Consider the following 20,828-nt stretch of genomic DNA (forward strand, 5'->3'; position numbering starts at 1 on the left):
ATTTCTCCGCCTATCACTTCCATTATTCCCCTTTCTGTCTTTTGTATTTGTCCTTAATTCCCCCTCTTCTGACTCTTTGCATAAGTTCCCATTCCCCTGCCATTTTAGCAAATACTCTCCCTGGGACATCAGTCCCTGTCCGGCGCAAGTGTAACCCGTCCAGTTTGTACTGGTCCCACCTCCCCATGTGGAGTGTCACAGGAATCAGTGCCAGGACCTCAACTAGTTACAATCTATATGATTGGGTCACTGTCTGGCTACTAAGTTTGTTGATGGCACAAAGATAGAGAGGAAAGTAAGTTGTGAAGAGGACGTAAGGATTGGAGGTAAAGGGATGGAGGCAGGTGAGGTGAGTGGGCAAAATTTGGCAGATGGAACTTTAGAGGGAAAATGTGAACTTGTCGCACTATGGCAGGAAGAGTAAAAAAGCAGCAATTTATTGAAATGGAGAGAGATTGCAGAACTCTGAGATACAGAGGGATCTGGGTGTCCTGGTTCACGAATCGCAGAAAGTTAGTTTAGTAGGCCCAGCAAGAAGGCCAATGAAATGTTGGCATTTATTGCAAGGGAAATGCAATCTGGAAGTGGGGGTGTTTTGCTGCAGTTGTACAGGGTGTTGGGGAGACGACGGACAGACTCCTCTGGCCGCTCGCTGGTGGCAGGACTCTCTGTTCCCACAGGAAGCGCACCCCACCCGCGGGCTTCCCAGCGGAATGGGGTGGTTTCAATGAGAAAACCCAGTGATAGCTGCGGAAGCCGAGAATCCCGTTGGATGCGAACGGTGCGCCGCCTCCCACTGCCGAGAAGCATGCGGCTGGGAGGCTGGAGAATCCCATCCCCATCTAGAATACGGTGTACAGTTTTAGTCTCCTTATTTAAGGACATGATTGGAATAGAAGCCGGTCAGAGAAGTTTCACGTGACTGATTCCAGTCAGGAGGGAGTTATCTTTTGAGGAAAGGTTAGGCTGGTTGGACCTGTAATCTTTGGAGTTTAGAAGAATGAGAGGTGATCGAGTTGAAAGATATCAGATGCTGAGATGGCTCGGCTAGAGTGGATGCTGAGAGACTGGAACGAGGGGGCATAGTTTAGGGTCTCCCATTAAAGACGCAGATGAGAAGAATTGTTTTCTCTCAAAGCGTCATTAACAACTCTCTTCTCCAGAGAGCGGTGGAGGCAGGGTCAGTGAATATTGGTCAGGCTGAGGGAGATAACCGAACAAGGGAATCACAAGATTGATGTGACGGGAAAGTGACGTTGAGGCCACAATCCAGTCAATCATGATATTGAGCAGATTTGAGGGACCAATGGCCTTCTCGAGCTCCTAATCCGTACGTTTGTACGTTCACATGAGGTGGAGATTGATTTCTGGCCTGGTGTGTATTGTGCGATGTCCTTTAGTCCCTGTAACAATCCAACAATGTTTTGTTTGAAAGATTGGCTGATAATCAGAGTGGCAGTTGTATTTCGCTGTATCTGTCTGCTTTGTTTTTTAACCATGAACTCTTTCTTATGATCAGGGAGCGACTGTTTCACATCGGGAGCGCACGGGAAGTCACCCTGTCACCTGGACTGGATCTGGATTTGCTCGGGTTCCAGAACGTGGCGTGTTGCAATTCCAGATCAACAACATTCCCTATTCTATGGAGTACGACTTGGTGATCCGCTACGAACCACAGGTAATTAAAGAGGGAGTTACATCGTATTGGAAAACAGAAAGTGGTCTCTGACACGTGGTATGTAATGGGCGGTTTCTCCCCTCTCTCCTGGTTGGGAATCTTGTGCACAGAGGCTGCTGGCATCACCCCTGGGGGGTCGCCGACATTGGGGCTGGAGGATGAGGGGCCTGTGCCCAGGGGCAGAGATGGAAACAGACCCACATATCGTACAGAGTAAAGCTCCCTCTACACGGATGCTCCGTTACACCGGCCGGTCAATGGGGTTTCCCGTTGTGGGGCAGCCCCATGCCGTCGGGAAACCCCCGGGCGCCGGCAAAACGGAGACTCCGCCGGCGGAGAATGACACCCCTAATGTCCATAATTTTCTGTTTTCTGTCTCTTCACTGTTTTGTTTGGGATTAGAGAGAGGGAAACTAGTTTGCTAATACTTCCTGAACTTTAGCCTGGGGCCATTCCCTGGATAATCTGAGTGCCACACATCACCCACATGTTCGTTGCGAAATGGGGCTTTGCTTTCTTGAGACATGTGAACAAAATCTGATCGAGAGCCCCACCCTGTGGATAAACTGATATTGCAACACCTTCTCTGGACTGGATTTGCAGGTGGAGATGCCACCGTTAGGTTACTGCAATAGCTGACACACTCCACCCAGGATGGTCGGTGAAAGACTAATTTCACCCCCGCAACTGGTGCTGGATTGGAATGCAGTCCCTGTTGTGAAAGGAGTGCGTTGCCTCCTGCAGCCCCCTTCTGCACTGTAAAATGATCTTTCGGCACTGAGTGCACAACAGGACACTTTTACATTGTTACCACAACCCCTGCATTCAGTAGCTCAAACTAACCTGGTTTCCTGGTTAAACATCTTATAACCCTAATTATTCTGTAAATTTGGAATTTACAATCGGAACTGGATGCAGGGTAGATGCCCCAGAATAACACCAGGGCTAAAAAGTGAAATTAGGAGGAGAATTTACATATTCCTTTATTACGATCCCGGACTATTCCACAACAGTTGCTAGGATACCTTCCAGAACCCCCAACGTTTTATTTCATTTGTAGGATTGTGAAGAGAGGATACTTTGCTCCAGAAATGACTCCACGCACAAATAGAGATATATTATATATATATTAAAACAAATGTTATTAATAACACAGGATTAAACTAGCTTTAACATCGTACAAGAAATTACTCACGATTACCAGTTAAACAATGCTTGACAATAAAATGAACAACTTTGAATTCCTAACTGCTGTCTTTTTTATCTCCAATCAAGCAAAACCCATCTCAGGTCAAAACGCAATTTCAATAATAATCTTTATTTTTGTCACAAGTAGGCTTACATTAACATCGCAATGAAGTTACTGTGAAAATCCCCTAGTTGCCACACTCCTGCGCCTGTTCGGGTACACAGAGGGAGAATTCAGAATGTCCAAATTACCTAACAAGCTCGTCTTTCGGGACTTGTGGGAGGAAACCGGAGCACCCGGTGGAATCCCCTGTGGTTGTCCCCCTCTCGAACAGATATACCCCTTTGGATACTGTCGGGGGGGATAGCCTATCAGGGGAAAACAGCAGCAGCCAGAGCAGTGGCACCACTGCTGGCTCTGATGTTCAGAAGGGAGGGTCAAAGCGCAGAAGAGTAATAGTAATAGGGGACTCTATAGTCAGGGGCACAGATAGGCGCTTCTGTGGACGTGAAAGAGACTCCAGGATGGTATGTTGCCTCCCTGGTGCTAGGGTCCAGGATGTCTCCGAACGGGTAGAGGGAATCCTGAAGGGGGAGGGCAAACAGGCAGAGGTCGTTGTACATATTGGTACTAACGACATAGGCAGGAAGGGGCATGAGGTCCTGCAGCAGGAGTTCAGGGAGCTAGGCAGAAAGTTAAAAGACAGGACCTCGAGGGTTGTAATCTCGGGATTACTCCCTGTGCCACGTGCCAGTGAGGCTAGAAATAGGAAGATAGAGCAGACAAACACGTGGCTAAACAGCTGGTGTAGGAGGGAGGGTTTCCGTTATCTGGACCACTGGGAGCTCTTCCGGGGCAGGTGTGACCTGTATAAGATGGACGGGTTGCATCTAAACCGGAGAGGCATAAATATCCTGGCCGCGAGGTTTGCTAGTGTCACACGGGAGGGTTTAAACTAGTATGGCAGGGGGGTGGGCACGGGAGCAATAGGTCAGAAGGTGAGAGCATTGAGGGAGAACTAGGGAATAGGGACAGTGTGGCTCTGAGGCAGAGCAGACGGGGAGAAGTTGCTGAACACAGCGGGTCTGGTGGCCTGAAGTGCATATGTTTTAATGCAAGGAGCATTACGGGTAAGGCAGATGAACTTAGAGCTTGGATTACTACTTGGAACTATGATGTTGTTGCCATTACAGAGACCTGGTTGAGGGAAGGGCAGGATTGGCAGCTAAACGTTCCAGGATTTAGATGTTTCAGGCGGGATAGAGGGGGATGTAAAAGGGGAGGCGGAGTTGCGCTACTTGTTCGGGAGAATATCACAGCTATACTGCGAGAGGACACCTCAGAGGGCAGTGAGGCTATATGGGTAGAGATCAGGAATAAGAAGGGTGCAGTCACAATGTTGGGGGTATACTACAGGCCTCCCAACAGCCAGCGGGAGATAGAGGAGCAGATAGGTAGACAGATTTTGGAAAAGAGTAAAAACAACAGGGTTGTGGTGATGGGAGACTTCAACTTCCCCAATATTGACTGGGACTCACTTAGTGCCAGGGGCTTAGACGGGGCGGAGTTTGTAAGGAGCATCCAGGAGGGCTTCTTAAAACAATATGTAAACAGTCCAACTAGGGAAGGGGCGGTACTGGACCTGGTATTGGGGAATGAGCCCGGCCAGGTGGTAGATGTTTCAGTAGGGGAGCATTTCGGTAACAGTGACCACAATTCAGTAAGTTTTAAAGTACTGGTGGACAAGGATAAGAGTGGTCCGAGGATGAATGTGCTAAATTGGGGGAAGGCTAATTATAACAATATTAGGCGGGAACTGAAGAACATAGATTGGGGGCGGATGTTTGAGGGCAAATCAACATCTGACATGTGGGAGGCTTTCAAGTGTCAGTTGAAAGGAATACAGGACAGGCATGTTCCTGTGAGGAAGAAAGATAAATAAGGCAATTTTCGGGAACCTTGGATGACGAGTGATATTGTAGGCCTCGTCAAAAAGAAAAAGGAGGCATTTGTCAGGGCTAAAAGGCTGGGAACAGACGAAGCCTGTGTGGCATGTAAGGAAAGTAGGAAGGAACTTAAGCAAGGAGTCAGGAGGGCTAGAAGGGGTCATGAAAAGTCATTGGCAAATAGGGTTAAGGAAAATCCCAAGGCTTTTTACACGTACATAAAAAGCAAGAGGGTAGCCAGGGAAAGGGTTGGCCCACTGAAGGATAGGCAAGGGAATCTATGTGTGGAGCCAGAGGAAATGGGCGAGGTACTAAATGAATACTTTGCATCAGTATTCACCAAAGAGAAGGAATTGGTAGATGTTGAGTCTGGAGAAGGGGGTGTAGATAGCCTGGGTCGCATTGTGATCCAAAAAGACGAGGTGTTGGGTGTCTTAAAAAATATTAAGGTAGATAAGTCCCCAGGGCCTGATGGGATCTACCCCAGAATACTGAAGGAGGCTGGAGAGGAAATTGCTGAGGCCTTGACAGAAATCTTTGGATCCTCGCTGTCTTCAGGGGATGTCCCGGAGGACTGGAGAATAGCCAATATTGTTCCTCTGTTTAAGAAGGGTAGCAAGGATAATCCCGGGAACTACAGGCCGGTGAGCCTTACTTCAGTGGTAGGGAAATTACTGGAGAGAATTCTTAGAGACAGGATCTACTCCCATTTGGAAGCAAATGGACGTATTAGTGAGAGGCAGCACGGTTTTGTGAAGGGCAGGTTGTGTCTCACTAACTTGATAGAGTTTTTCGAGGAGGTCACTAAGATTGATGCAGGTAGGGCAGTAGATGTTGTCTATATGGACTTCAGTAAGGCCTTTGACAAGGTCCCTCATGGTAGACTAGTACAAAAGGTGAAGTCACACGGGATCAGGGGTGAACTGGCAAGGTGGATACAGAACTGGCTAGGCCATAGAAGGCAGAGGGTAGCAATGGAGGGATGCTTTTCTAATTGGAGGGCTGTGACCAGTGGTGTTCCACAGGGATCAGTGTTGGGACCTTTGCTGTTTGTAGTATATATAAATGATTTGGAGGAAAATGTAACTGGTCTGATTAGTAAGTTTGCAGACGACACAAAGGTTGGTGGAATTGCGGATAGCGATGAGGACTGTCAGAGGATACAGCAGGATTTAGATTGTCTGGAGACTTGGGCGGAGAGATGGCAGATGGAGTTTAATCCGGACAAATGTGAGGTAATGCATTTTGGAAGGGCTAATGCAGGTAGGGAATATATAGTGAATGGTAGAACCCTCAAGAGTATTGAAAGTCAAAGAGATCTAGGAGTACAGGTCCACAGGTCATTGAAAGGGGCAACACAGGTGGAGAAGGTAGTCAAGAAGGCATACGGCATGCTTGCCTTCATTGGCCGGGGCATTGAGTATAAGAATTGGCAAGTCATGTTGCAGCTGTATAGAACCTTAGTTAGGCCACACTTGGAGTATAGTGTTCAATTCTGGTCGCCACACTACCAGAAGGATGTGGAGGCTTTAGAGAGTGTGCAGAAGAGATTTACCAGAATGTTGCCTGGTATGGAGGGCATAAGCTATGAGGAGCGATTGAATAAACTCGGTTTGTTCTCACTGGAACGAAGGAGGTTGAGGGGCGACCTGATAGAGGTATACAAAATTATGAGGGGCATAGACAGAGTGGATAGTCAGAGGCTTTTCCCCAGGGTAGAGGGGTCAATTACTAGGGGGCATAGGTTTAAGGTGAGAGGGGCAAGGTTTAGAGTAGATGTACGAGGCAAGTTTTTTACGCAGAGGGTAGTGGGTGCCTGGAACTCACTACCGGAGGAGGTAGTGGAAGCAGGGACGATAGGGACATTTAAGGGGCATCTTGACAAATATATGAATAGGATGGGAATAGAAGGATACGGACCCAGGAAGTGTAGAAGATTGTAGTTTAGTCGGGCAGTATGGTCGGCACGGGCTTGGAGGGCCGAAGGGCCTGTTCCTGTGCTGTACATTTCTTTGTTCTTTGTTCACCCGGAGGAAACCCACGCAGCCACGGGGAGAACGTGCAGACTCCGCACAGACAGTGACCCAAGCCGGGAATCAACTGTGCTGTGAAGCAACAGTGCTAACCACTTGTGCTACCGTTAAATACAGTTCGCAAACATATGAATACCTGCTGTATAGAGGTGTCTTGGAGAAACTGCTTTGAGAGAGAGAGATCCTTCAGAGAGAAGTCTGCAGATTCTTGCTTGTGTCAAATGACAGTTAACTTCCGAGCATTTGGCAAAAAGCTCCTATCCTGTTCACAAAAACTGCTACAGACCCTGGCTCCTCCCATTAACTACATCATCTCTAGCCCACTAATGTGGTTATGACCATCTTACCAAGGCTAACCACTACCCCTCAATTATCTAAACCCCTGGGAATCTTCTTTCTGTTTTGATGAATGTAGGAATTTTAGGTATCTTGTATTATCGGTTTTTGGAACAGTAAGGATGAAAAGTTACAAAATTTAAATAACATATTGGGGGTTCTGTCCAGTATCCTCGCCATTGGTGGGTGTGGATGGGGGATCTTAATACTAAAAATACTCAAAAATACTCAGAATAAACAAAATGCCCTAAGCCCTTTTCTGGTAAACAGTATAGATGGTTGGAATGAATGATCTTACTTTTATGATGCTTTAATTATCTCTTCTGTAGCCACAGTGTCTGCCTATCCTTTAAACCAGGATTTTAATTTTTTTTTTACTGCAGTTGAGACATACCCACACTAGCCCAGCTACTAAGCCATATTGCACCGGGTACAGATAATACAATATATGTCTGAACTTCCTACATTCATAACATCCTTTTAGAAGATTCAAGGTTGATCTAGTTGAGATCTTTAATGGTTTGAGATGGGGGGTGGGGAGTCAGGCTGATGTCAGGAAGTATTTGCTCACACAAAGGGCAGGGGAAATCCGGAGCATGGGAGCACCATCACCAACTTTCTGTCTAAGTCACTGGAATGCTAAAGAACGGTCGGTATTATCCCAGTCCCGGGCAGATTATCCAGTCATTATCACATCGCTGTTTCTGGGAGGTTGCCGTGTGCACGTTGGCTGTCCTATTGCCTAAAACACAACAGTGACGACCCTTCAATTTGCGATAAAGCACTTTGGAGCATCCTCTGGACATATGTATGAAATAGGGACAGGAGGAGGCCATTCTGCCCCTTGATCCTATTCTGCAATTTGATAAGATCACGTCTGATTGTGGCCTCGACTTTACTTTCCTCTCTGACCCCTCATACCCTTTGACTCCCTTGTCCTGAGGCCATCGAAATGTAAGTCTTCCTTTTTCATATAATTTACAGTGCAGAAGGAGGCCATTCGGCCCATCAAGTATGCACTGGCTCTTGGAAAGAGCACCCTACCCAAGGTCAACACCTCCACCCCAGCCCCATAACCCCACCCAACGCCTTTTAAAGGCATTGACTTTTCTGAAAGCAAGTGCTCCGGATTATAAGATAATTCCAACAGAGACTCTGGAGAAACCACTTGAACCCGAGAATGGTGAGAGTGTGGAACTCGCTCCCACAAGGAGTGGTTGACGTAAGAACGATCGATCCACTTAATGGGCCAACGTGAGGGATTGAGGAATAGCAGGAGAAGGTGATAAGATGAGATGAAGTAGATTGGGAGGAAGCTCCTGTGGAGTATGAATACTAGCATGGCCCATTCGGGCTGAATGGGCACTTCCTCTGCTGTACCTGGAATTGTGTGTCATTTCATGTTTTCTTATTAAAGTTTCCAGAGGATTGGGAAAAAGTGTCTGTTTCCATTATCCGGCCGGGTCCAATTCCCACCAGCAGCCCGTGTGGGAATACCATTCCTGCCGATGATCTGTTAGTCACAACATTGCCATCAGGCATCAGGTAAGGGACCTGAGGTCACCGAAGGAGTCTGTCCAAGTCGGTCAATATTTGCGTGTGAGGGGTCATATTGAAGAATGTTTACAAACATTACATAAATGATCTGGACGAAGGTATAGGTGGTCTGATTAGCAAGTTTGCAGATGATACTAAGATTGGTGGAGTTGCAGGTAGCGAGGAGGACTGTCAGAGAATACAGCAAAATATAGATAGATTGGAGAGTTGGACAGAGAAATGGCAGATGGTGTTCAGTCCAGGCAAATGTGAGGTGATGCGTTTTGGAAGATCCAATTCAAGAGCGGACTATACGGTCAATGGAAGAGTCCTGGGGAAAATTGATGTACAGAGAGATCTGGGAGTTCAGCTCCATTGTACCCTGAAGGTGGCAACGCAGGTCGATAGAGTGGTCAAGAAGGCATACAGCATGCTTGCCTTCATCGGACGGGGTATTGAGTACAAGAGTCGGCAGGTCATGTTACAGTTGTATAGGACTTTGGTTAGGCCACATTTGGAATACTGCGTGCAGTTCTGGTCGCCACATTACCAGAAGGATGTGGATGCTTTAGAGAGGGTGCAGAGGAGGTTCACCAGGATGTTGCCTGGTATGGAGGGTGCTAGCTATGAAGAAAGGTTGAGTAGATTAGGATTGTTTTCGTTGGAAAGACGGAGGTTGAGGGGGGACCTGATTGAGGTCTACAAAATTATGAGAGGTATGGACAGGGTGGATAGCAACAAGCTTTTTCCAAGAGTGGGGGTGTCAATTACAAGGGGTCACGATTTCAAGGTGAGAGGGGAAAGTTTAAGGGAGATGTGCGTGGAAAGTTTTTTACGCAGAGGGTGGTGGGTGCCTGGAACGCTTTGCCAGCGGAGGTGGTAGAGGCGGGCACGATAGCATCATTTAAGATGCGTCTAGACAGATATATAAACGGGCGGGGAACAGAGGGAAGCAGATCCTTGGAAAATAGAAGACAGGTTTAGATAAAGGATCAGGATCGGCGCAGGCTGGGAGGGCCGAAGGGCCTGTTCCTGTGCTGTCATTTTCTTTGTTCATTGTTTATCTGATTAGAGATTCCGTTAGTTTTCTAGAACCTATTCTGTATTTCTCGCTCTCTCTCTCTCTTTTTCTCTCACTCTATCTGGGTATCTGTTTCTCTCGATGATGCTCTCTGTCTTCTTTCTGTGTCCGCATCATTGTCTTCATTCACAAACATTGCCAGCCATGATGTCACATCTGTCCCGAGCATCATAATGTTCCGGGTACAGACCCCACACCAGAAATTTGAAGATGTTACTAACACTGACACATCTCAGCACAATCCTGAGAAACTCTCATAAACACAGCTCTCGGTCTGAGGCACCCTCATTAACACAGCTCTCGGTCTGAGGATCCCCCATGAACACAGCTCTCGGTCTGAGGCACCCTCATTAACACAGCTCTCGGTCTGAGGATCCCCCATGAACACAGCTCTCGGTCTGAGGATCCCTCATTAACACAGCTCTCGGTCTGAGGCACCCTCATTAACACAGCTCTCGGTCTGAGGATCCCTCATTAACACAGCTCTCGGTCTGAGGATCCCTCATTAACACAGCTCTCGGTCTGAGGATCCCTCATTAACACAGCTCTCAGTCTGAGGCTCCCTCATTAACACAGCTCTCGGTCTGAGGCACCCTCATTAACACAGCTCTCGGTCTGAGGATCCCTCATTAACACAGCTCTCGGTCTGAGGATCCCTCATTAACACAGCTCTCAGTCTGAGGCTCCCTCATTAACACAGCTCTCGGTCTGAGGATCCCTCATTAACACAGCTCTCAGTCTGAGGCTCCCTCATTAACACAGCTCTCGGTCTGAGGATCCCTCATTAACACAGCTCTCAGTCTGAGGCTCCCTCATTAACACAGCTCTCGGTCTGAGGCACCCTCATTAACACAGCTCTCGGTCTGAGGATCCCTCATTAACACAGCTCTCGGTCTGAGGATCCCTCATTAACACAGCTCTCAGTCTGAGGCTCCCTCATTAACACAGCTCTCGGTCTGAGGCTCCCTCATTAACACAGCTCTCAGTCTGAGGCTCCCTCATTAACACAGCTCTCGGTCTGAGGCACCCTCATTAACCCAGCTCTCAGTCTGAGGCACCCTCATTAACACAGCTCTCGGTCTGAGGATCCCCCATTAACACAGCTCTCGGTCTGAGGATCCCTCATTAACACAGCTCTCGGTCTGAGGATCCCTCATTAACACAGCTCTCGGTCTGAGGATCCCTCATTAACACAGCTCTCGGTCTGAGGATCCCCCATGAACACAGCTCTCGGTCTGAGGATCCCCCATTAACACAGCTCTCGGTCTGAGGCACCCTCATTAACGCAGCTCTCGGTCTGAGGATCCCTCATTAACACAGCTCTCGGTCTGAGGATCCCCCATGAACACAGCTCTCGGTCTGAGGATCCCCCATTAACACAGCTCTCGGTCTGAGGCACCCTCATTAACACAGCTCTCATCTGAGGCACCCTCATTAACACAGCTCTCGGTCTGAGGATCCCTCATTAACACAGCTCTCGGTCTGAGGATCCCTCATTAACACAGCTCTCGGTCTGAGGATCCCTCATTAACACAGCTCTCGGTCTGAGGATCCCTCATTAACACAGCTCTCGGTCTGAGGATCCCTCATTAACACAGCTCTCGGTCTGAGGATCCCTCATTAACACAGCTCTCGGTCTGAGGATCCCCCATTAACACAGCTCTCGGTCTGAGGATCCCTCATTAACACAGCTCTCGGTCTGAGGATCCCTCATTAACACAGCTCTCGGTCTGAGGCACCCTCATTAACACAGCTCTCGGTCTGAGGCACCCTCATTAACACAGCTCTCATCTGAGGCACCCTCATTAACACAGCTCTCGGTCTGAGGATCCCTCATTAACACAGCTCTCGGTCTGAGGCACCCTCATTAACGCAGCTCTCGGTCTGAGGCACCCTCATTAACGCAGCTCTCGGTCTGAGGATCCCTCATTAACACAGCTCTCGGTCTGAGGCACCCTCATTCACACAGCTCTCGGTCTGAGGCACCCTCATTAACACAGCTCTCGGTCTGAGGATCCCCCATTAACACAGCTCTCAGTCTGAGGATCCCCCATTAACACAGCTCTCGGTCTGAGGATCCCCCATTAACACAGCTCTCGGTCTGAGGATCCCTCATAAACACAGCTCTCGGTCTGAGGCACCCTCATTAACACAGCTCTCGGTCTGAGGCACCCTCATTAACACAGCTCTCGGTCTGAGGATCCCTCATTAACACAGCTCTCGGTCTGAGGCACCCTCATTAACACAGCTCTCGGTCTGAGGCACCCTCATTAACACAGCTCTCGGTCTGAGGCACCCTCATTAACACAGCTCTCGGTCTGAGGATCCCTCATTAACACAGCTCTCGGTCTGAGGCACCCTCATTAACACAGCTCTCGGTCTGAGGATCCCTCATTAACACAGCTCTCGGTCTGAGGATCCCTCATTAACACAGCTCTCGGTCTGAGGATCCCCCATTAACGCAGCTCTCGGTCTGAGGATCCCCCATTAACACAGCTCTCGGTCTGAGGATCCCTCATTAACACAGCTCTCGGTCTGAGGCACCCTCATTAACACAGCTCTCGGTCTGAGGCACCCTCATTAACACAGCTCTCGGTCTGAGGATCCCCCATTAACACAGCTCTCGGTCTGAGGATCCCTCGTAAACACAGCTCTCGGTCTGAGGATCCCTCATTAACACAGCTCTCGGTCTGAGGATCCCTCATTAACACAGCTCTCGGTCTGAGGATCCCTCATTAACACAGCTCTCGGTCTGAGGCACCCTCATTAGCACAGCTCTCGGTCTGAGGCACCCTCATTAACACAGCTCTCGGTCTGAGGATCCCCCATTAACACAGCTCTCGGTCTGAGGATCCCTCATAAACACAGCTCTCGGTCTGAGGCACCCTCATTAACGCAGCTCTCGGTCTGAGGATCCCTCATTAACACAGCTCTCGGTCTGAGGATCCCTCATTAACACAGCTCTCGGTCTGAGGATCCCTCATTAACACAGCTCTCGGTCTGAGGCACCCTCATTAACACAGCTCTCGGTCTGAGGATCCCTCATTAACACAGCTCTCGGTCTGAGGATCCCTCATTAACACAGCTCTCGGTCTGAGGATCCCCCATTAACGCAGCTCTCGGTCTGAGGCACCCTCATTAACACAGCTCTCGGTCTGAGGCACCCTCATTAACACAGCTCTCGGTCTGAGGATCCCTCATTAACACAGCTCTCGGTCTGAGGCACCCTCATTAACGCAGCTCTCGGTCTGAGGATCCCTCATTAACACAGCTCTCGGTCTGAGGCACCCTCATTAACGCAGCTCTCGGTCTGAGGATCCCTCATTAACACAGCTCTCGGTCTGAGGCACCCTCATTAACACAGCTCTCAGTCTGAGGATCCCCCATTAACACAGCTCTCGGTCTGAGGCACCCTCATTAACACAGCTCTCAGTCTGAGGATCCCTCATTAACACAGCTCTCGGTCTGAGGCACCCTCATTAACACAGCTCTCGGTCTGAGGATCCCTCATAAACACAGCTCTCGGTCTGAGGCACCCTCATTAACACAGCTCTCAGTCTGAGGATCCCCCATTAACACAGCTCTCGGTCTGAGGATCCCCCATTAACACAGCTCTCGGTCTGAGGATCCCTCATTAACACAGCTCTCGGTCTGAGGCACCCTCATTAACACAGCTCTCGGTCTGAGGATCCCTCATTAACACAGCTCTCGGTCTGAGGCACCCTCATTAACACAGCTTCGGTCTGAGGATCCCTCATTAACACAGCTCTCGGTCTGAGGCACCCTCATTCACACAGCTCTCGGTCTGAGGCACCCTCATTAACACAGCTCTCGGTCTGAGGATCCCCCATTAACACAGCTCTCAGTCTGAGGATCCCCCATTAACACAGCTCTCGGTCTGAGGATCCCCCATTAACACAGCTCTCGGTCTGAGGATCCCTCATAAACACAGCTCTCGGTCTGAGGCACCCTCATTAACACAGCTCTCGGTCTGAGGCACCCTCATTAACACAGCTCTCGGTCTGAGGATCCCTCATTAACACAGCTCTCGGTCTGAGGCACCCTCATTAACACAGCTCTCGGTCTGAGGCACCCTCATTAACACAGCTCTCGGTCTGAGGCACCCTCATTAACACAGCTCTCGGTCTGAGGATCCCTCATTAACACAGCTCTCGGTCTGAGGCACCCTCATTAACACAGCTCTCGGTCTGAGGATCCCTCATTAACACAGCTCTCGGTCTGAGGATCCCTCATTAACACAGCTCTCGGTCTGAGGATCCCCCATTAACGCAGCTCTCGGTCTGAGGATCCCCCATTAACACAGCTCTCGGTCTGAGGATCCCTCATTAACACAGCTCTCGGTCTGAGGCACCCTCATTAACACAGCTCTCGGTCTGAGGCACCCTCATTAACACAGCTCTCGGTCTGAGGATCCCCCATTAACACAGCTCTCGGTCTGAGGATCCCTCGTAAACACAGCTCTCGGTCTGAGGATCCCTCATTAACACAGCTCTCGGTCTGAGGATCCCTCATTAACACAGCTCTCGGTCTGAGGATCCCTCATTAACACAGCTCTCGGTCTGAGGCACCCTCATTAGCACAGCTCTCGGTCTGAGGCACCCTCATTAACACAGCTCTCGGTCTGAGGATCCCCCATTAACACAGCTCTCGGTCTGAGGATCCCTCATAAACACAGCTCTCGGTCTGAGGCACCCTCATTAACGCAGCTCTCGGTCTGAGGATCCCTCATTAACACAGCTCTCGGTCTGAGGATCCCTCATTAACACAGCTCTCGGTCTGAGGATCCCTCATTAACACAGCTCTCGGTCTGAGGCACCCTCATTAACACAGCTCTCGGTCTGAGGATCCCTCATTAACACAGCTCTCGGTCTGAGGATCCCTCATTAACACAGCTCTCGGTCTGAGGATCCCCCATTAACGCAGCTCTCGGTCTGAGGCACCCTCATTAACACAGCTCTCGGTCTGAGGCACCCTCATTAACACAGCTCTCGGTCTGAGGATCCCTCATTAACACAGCTCTCGGTCTGAGGCACCCTCATTAACGCAGCTCTCGGTCTGAGGATCCCTCATTAACACAGCTCTCGGTCTGAGGCACCCTCATTAACGCAGCTCTCGGTCTGAGGATCCCTCATTAACACAGCTCTCGGTCTGAGGCACCCTCATTAACACAGCTCTCAGTCTGAGGATCCCCCATTAACACAGCTCTCGGTCTGAGGCACCCTCATTAACACAGCTCTCAGTCTGAGGATCCCTCATTAACACAGCTCTCGGTCTGAGGCACCCTCATTAACACAGCTCTCGGTCTGAGGATCCCTCATAAACACAGCTCTCGGTCTGAGGCACCCTCATTAACACAGCTCTCAGTCTGAGGATCCCCCATTAACACAGCTCTCGGTCTGAGGATCCCCCATTAACACAGCTCTCGGTCTGAGGATCCCTCATTAACACAGCTCTCGGTCTGAGGCACCCTCATTAACACAGCTCTCGGTCTGAGGATCCCTCATTAACACAGCTCTCGGTCTGAGGCACCCTCATTAACACAGCTTCGGTCTGAGGATCCCTCATTAACACAGCTCTCGGTCTGAGGCACCCTCATTAACACAGCTCTCGGTCTGAGGATCCCTCATTAACACAGCTCTCGGTCTGAGGCACCCTCATTAACACAGCTCTCGGTCTGAGGATCCCTCATTAACACAGCTCTCGGTCTGAGGATCCCTCATTAACACAGCTCTCGGTCTGAGGCACCCTCATTAACACAGCTCTCGGTCTGAGGCACCCTCATTAACACAGCTCTCAGTCTGAGGATCCCTCATTAACACAGCTCTCGGTCTGAGGATCCCCCATTAACACAGCTCTCGGTCTGAGGATCACTCATTAACACAGCTCTCGGTCTGAGGATCCCCCATTAACACAGCTCTCGGTCTGAGGATCCCTCATTAACACAGCTCTCGGTCTGAGGATCCCCCATTAACGCAGCTCTCGGTCTGAGGATCCCTCATTAACACAGCTCTCGGTCTGAGGATCCCTCATTAACACAGCTCTCGGTCTGAGGATCCCTCATTAACACAGCTCTCGGTCTGAGGATCCCCCATTAATACAGCTCTCGGTCTGAGGATCCCTCATTAACACAGCTCTCGGTCTGAGGATCCCCCATTAACACAGCTCTCGGTCTGAGGATCCCTCATTAACACAGCTCTCGGTCTGAGGATCCCCCATTAACACAGCTCTCGGTCTGAGGATCCCTCATTAACACAGCTCTCGGTCTGAGGCACCCTCATTAACACAGCTCTCGGTCTGAGGCACCCTCATTAACACAGCTCTCGGTCTGAGGATCCCTCATTAACACAGCTCTCGGTCTGAGGATCCCTCATTAACACAGCTCTCGGTCTGAGGCTCCCTCATTAACAAAGCTCTCGGTCTGAGGATCCCTCATTAACACAGCTCTCAGTCTGAGGATCCCTCATTAACACAGCTCTCAGTCTGAGGATCCCTCATTAACACAGCTCTCGGTCTGAGGATCCCTCATTAACACAGCTCTCGGTCTGAGGATCCCTCATTAACGCAGCTCTCGGTCTGAGGATCCCTCATTAACACAGCTCTCGGTCTGAGGATCCCCCATTAACACAGCTCTCGCTCTGAGGATCCCTCATTAACACAGCTCTCGCTCTGAGGATCCCTCATTAACACAGCTCTCGGTCTGAGGCACCCTCATTAACACAGCTCTCGGTCTGAGGATCCCTCATTAACACAGCTCTTGGTCTGAGGATCCCTCATTAACACAGCTCTCGGTCTGAGGATCCCCCATTAACACAGCTCTCGGTCTGAGGATCCCCCATTAACACAGCTCTCGGTCTGAGGATCCCTCATTAACACAGCTCTCAGTCTGAGGATCCCTCATTAACACAGCTCTCGGTCTGAGGCACCCTCATTAACACAGCTCTCGGTCTGAGGCACCCTCATTAACACAGCTCTCGGTCTGAGGCACCCGCATTAACACAGCTCTCGGTCTGAGGCACCCTCATTAACACAGCTCTCGGTCTGAGGATCCCTCATTAACACAGCTCTCGGTCTGAGGATCCCTCATTAACACAGCTCTCGGTCTGAGGATCCCTCATTAACGCAGCTCTCGGTCTGAGGCACCCTCATTAACACAGCTCTCGGTCTGAGGATCCCGCATTAACACAGCTCTCGGTCTGAGGATCCCTCATTAACGCAGCTCTCGGTCTGAGGATCCCTCATTAACGCAGCTCTCGGTCTGAGGATCCCTCATTACCCCTCATTAGCGTAGCTCTCAGTTAGGATGGTGTTGCGACAATCTCATGTTATTTATTCTCAATTTTCAGATATGTGGTCCTCCCTCAGCCAGTCTGCCTTGAACGTTCAGTCCGCTACACAATCCGGCTAGAATTCAAACGGTACATTTCACGAGAAAGGATTCCCGATGTCTACATTCTTGTGGACTCTGTAAGTAACAGAATTGAATAGAGTCTGGTGCGTGTGTGTGTGTGTGACATGAATAGAGTCTGGTGTGTTGTTCTGGCCCAGGGTTTAGAGAATCCCAAAGTGTATCATGGAGTTCACCTGAACCATGACTTTTACTAGATTGTGGTATGGGGAGCACACGGCCCACTCTACAGGTGTGGTACAGCAGAAATGGAAAAGTTGATAGGGCAAAGTTACACTCAGTGGAATGAGTTAAAGTGTGTCTGTTTCAATGCAAGGAGTGTCAGGAATAAGGGAGATGAGCTTAGAGCTTGGATCAGTACTTGGAACTACGATGTTGTGGCCATTACGGAGACATGGATTTCACAGGGGCAGGAAGGGTTGTTAGATGTTCCGGGGTTTAGATGTTTTCAGAAGAGGAGGGAGGGAGGTAAAAGAGGAGGGGGAGTGGCACTGTTAATTAGGGAGTGCATCACAGCAGCAGAAAAGGAGGTAGTTGAGGAGGGTTTGTCGACTGAGTCAGTATGGGTGGAAGTCAGAAACAGGAAAGGAGCAGTCACTTTATTGGGAGTTTTCTATAGACCCCCCAATAGCAGCAGAGAGATGGAGGAACAGATTGGGCGGCAGATCTTGGAAAAGTGCAGAAGTAACAGAGTTGTTGTCATGGGTGACTTCAACTTCCCTAATATCGACTGGAACCTCTTTAGTGCAAATGGTTTGGATGGAGCAGATTTTGTCAGGTGTGTACAGGAAGGATTCCTGACTCAATATGTAGACAGGCCAACTAGGGGAGAGGCCATATTGGATTTGGTGCTTGGCAACGAACCAGGCCAGGTGGCAGATTTCCCGGTGGGAGGGCATTTCGGTGACAGTGACCATAACTCCTTGACCTTTACCATAGTCATGGAGAGAACATAGAACATACAGTGCAGAAGGAGGCCATTCGGCCCATCGAGTCTGCACCGACCCATTTAAGCTCTCACTTCCACCCTAGCCACGTAACCCAATAACCCCTCCTAACCTTTTTGGACACTAAGGGCAATTTAGCATGGCCAGTCCACCTAACCTGCACGTCTTTGGACTGTGGGAGGAAACCGGAGCACCCGGAGGAAACCCACGCACACACGGGGAGAACGTGCGGACTCCGCACAGACAGTGACCCAGCGGGAAATTGAACCTGGAACCCTAGCGCTGTGAGGCCACAATGCTATCCACTTGTGCTGCCCTGAGAGGGATAGGAACAGACAGTATGGGAAGGTATTTAATTGGGGGAGGGGAAATTATACTGCTATTAGACAGGAGCTGAGGAGCATAAAATGGGAACAATTGTTCTTGGGGAAATGCACAACAGTAATGTGGGGGTTGTTTAAGGAGCACTTGCTGCGAGTGCTGGATAGTTTTGTCCCACTGAGACGAGGAAGGAATGGTAAGGTGAAGGAGCCTTGGATGACAAGAGAAGTGGAGCTTCTAGTCAAGAGGAAGAAGGAAGCTTACGTAAGGTTGAGGAAGCAAGGATCTCGGCTCTAGAGGGTTACAAGGTAGCCAGGAAGGAACTAAAAATGGACTGAGGAGAGCTGGAAGGGGGCATGAAAAAGCCCTGGCGGGAAGGATTCGGGAAAACCCCAAGGCGTTCTACACTTATGTGAGAAATAAGAGGATGATCAGAGTGAGAGTCGGGCCGATCAGGGATAGTGGAGGGAACTTGTGCCTAGAGTCTGAGGAGGTGGGGGAGGCCCTAAATGAATATTTTGCTTCAGTATTCACTAGAGAGAGGGACCTTGTTGCTCATGAGAACAGTGTGAACGAGGTTAATAGACTCAAACAGGTTGATATGAAGAAGGAGGATGTGCTGGAAATTTTGAAAAGCATCAGGATCGATAAATCCCCTGGGCCTGACGGGATATACCCAAGGTTACTAAGGGAAGCGAGGGAGGAGAGTGCTGTGCCGTTGGCGATGATCTTTGCGTCCTCACTCTCCTCTGAAGTAGTACCGGATGATTGGAGGGAGCCGAATGTTGGTCCCCTGTTCAAGAAAGGGAATAGGGAAATCCCTGGGAATTATAGACCAATCAGTCTTAGGTCTGTGGTGAGCAAAATATGAGAAAGGATCGTGAGAGATAGGGTGCGGGTTTCTGTGATCCTGAGGCTAAGTGTTTCTCAACAGCATCAACACGGCCTCAGGATCAGCAATTCTGGCCCCTACAGGGGGCCAGCACGGCACTGGAGCGGGTCACGCTGCTCCAGCTGCTGATCCCGCCGTCAACTGGGCGCCAAGGGATCCACGCATGCGCAGTGACACCCGCGCCAATGCGCGCATGCACAGTGGCTCCCTTCAATGCGCCGGCCCCAACGCAACATGGCGCAGGGCTACAGAGGCTGGCGCGGAAGAAAGGAGGCCCCCAGCCAGAGAGGCCAGCCCGCCGATCGGTGGGCTCCAATCGCGGGCCAGGCCACATTTGGAGAGGGTGCAGAGGAGATTTACCAGGATGCTGCCTGGACTGGGGGGCATGTCTTATGAAGAAAGGTTGAGGGAGCTAGGGCTTTTCTCACTGGAGAAGGGAGAGAGGTGACTTGATAGAGGTGTACAAGGTGATGAGAGGCATGGATAGAGTAGATAGCCAGAGACTTTTCCCCAGGGCGGAAATGGCTGTCACGAGGGGACATAATTTTAAGGTGATTGGAGGAAGGTATAGGGGAGATGTCAGAGGTCGGTTCTTTACACAGAGCGTGGTGGGTGCGTGGAATGCACTGCCAGCAGAGGTGGTGGAGTCAGTCAATGGAGACATTTAAGCGACTCTTAGACAGGTACACGGACAGCAGTAAATTGAAGGGGTGTAGGTTAGGTTGATCTTAGATTAGGATAAATGGTCGGCACAACATCGTGGGCAGAAGGGCCTGTACTGTGCTGTACTGTTCTGTGTTCTATGAATAGAGTCAGGTGTGTGTGTGACATGAATAGAGTCTGGGGTGTGTGTGTGTGACATGTTCATGTAAATTATGCAGCAAAAGAGCAGTTGGTCTTGCACATTTTAGAATGAATGACTTCTTAAATCTATTCCGAGACCTCACATGTATGGCCCAGCACAGGGTGTGCAAAGTAATATTAATCTTTACCTTAAACCCACCTGTCCAATCTGGGATTGGAATCTGAGCTCTGAACCTGGCCTCCTCCAAACCATATTACTGAGGTCATGGTGACTGGATCTGGTATCTTGCCTGTTCTTTGATGGAATGTTGAACAGAAGACACACTGAGGATATTGTCAGTAGGTGGGGACTGCCTGGAAAGATTCCAGTTATGCTGACCACAGACTGGAGCAAAGAGCACTTCCAATGCTGTAATTTCTGTTTGTAGATTGTGCTGGTTCCTCGCTATTCCTCCATGGAGATGTTCATTGCTGGAGATCCTGCCTCCATCAGAAGGAAGGAGACATTCGAGCGTTATCGCTGCCACGACAATAGCATCCCAGTTGTCACGCCAACAATGACTGACATCTGTGCCAAGCTGATCAGCAGCATGTCAGCTATAATCCACAATGGGGCACTGCGTAAGTAGGAAGCCATGA

General features: G+C 49.7%; 1 protein-coding gene across 1 annotated transcript in view; it reads left to right on the forward strand.

The window, feature by feature from the left end:
* LOC140388644 (laminin subunit beta-2-like) overlaps positions 1-20,828 on the forward strand; it is a 305,667-nt gene that overhangs the window by 158,787 nt on the left and 126,052 nt on the right. The window contains 4 exon segments of the mRNA XM_072473108.1: positions 1,520-1,678; positions 8,600-8,727; positions 17,164-17,284; positions 20,618-20,810. Of these exon segments, the coding sequence (XP_072329209.1) occupies positions 1,520-1,678; positions 8,600-8,727; positions 17,164-17,284; positions 20,618-20,810 (601 nt within the window).

The sequence above is a fragment of the Scyliorhinus torazame genome, chromosome 13 (genome assembly GCF_047496885.1).
Source record: "Scyliorhinus torazame isolate Kashiwa2021f chromosome 13, sScyTor2.1, whole genome shotgun sequence".
NCBI classification, from domain to species: Eukaryota; Metazoa; Chordata; class Chondrichthyes; order Carcharhiniformes; family Scyliorhinidae; genus Scyliorhinus; species Scyliorhinus torazame.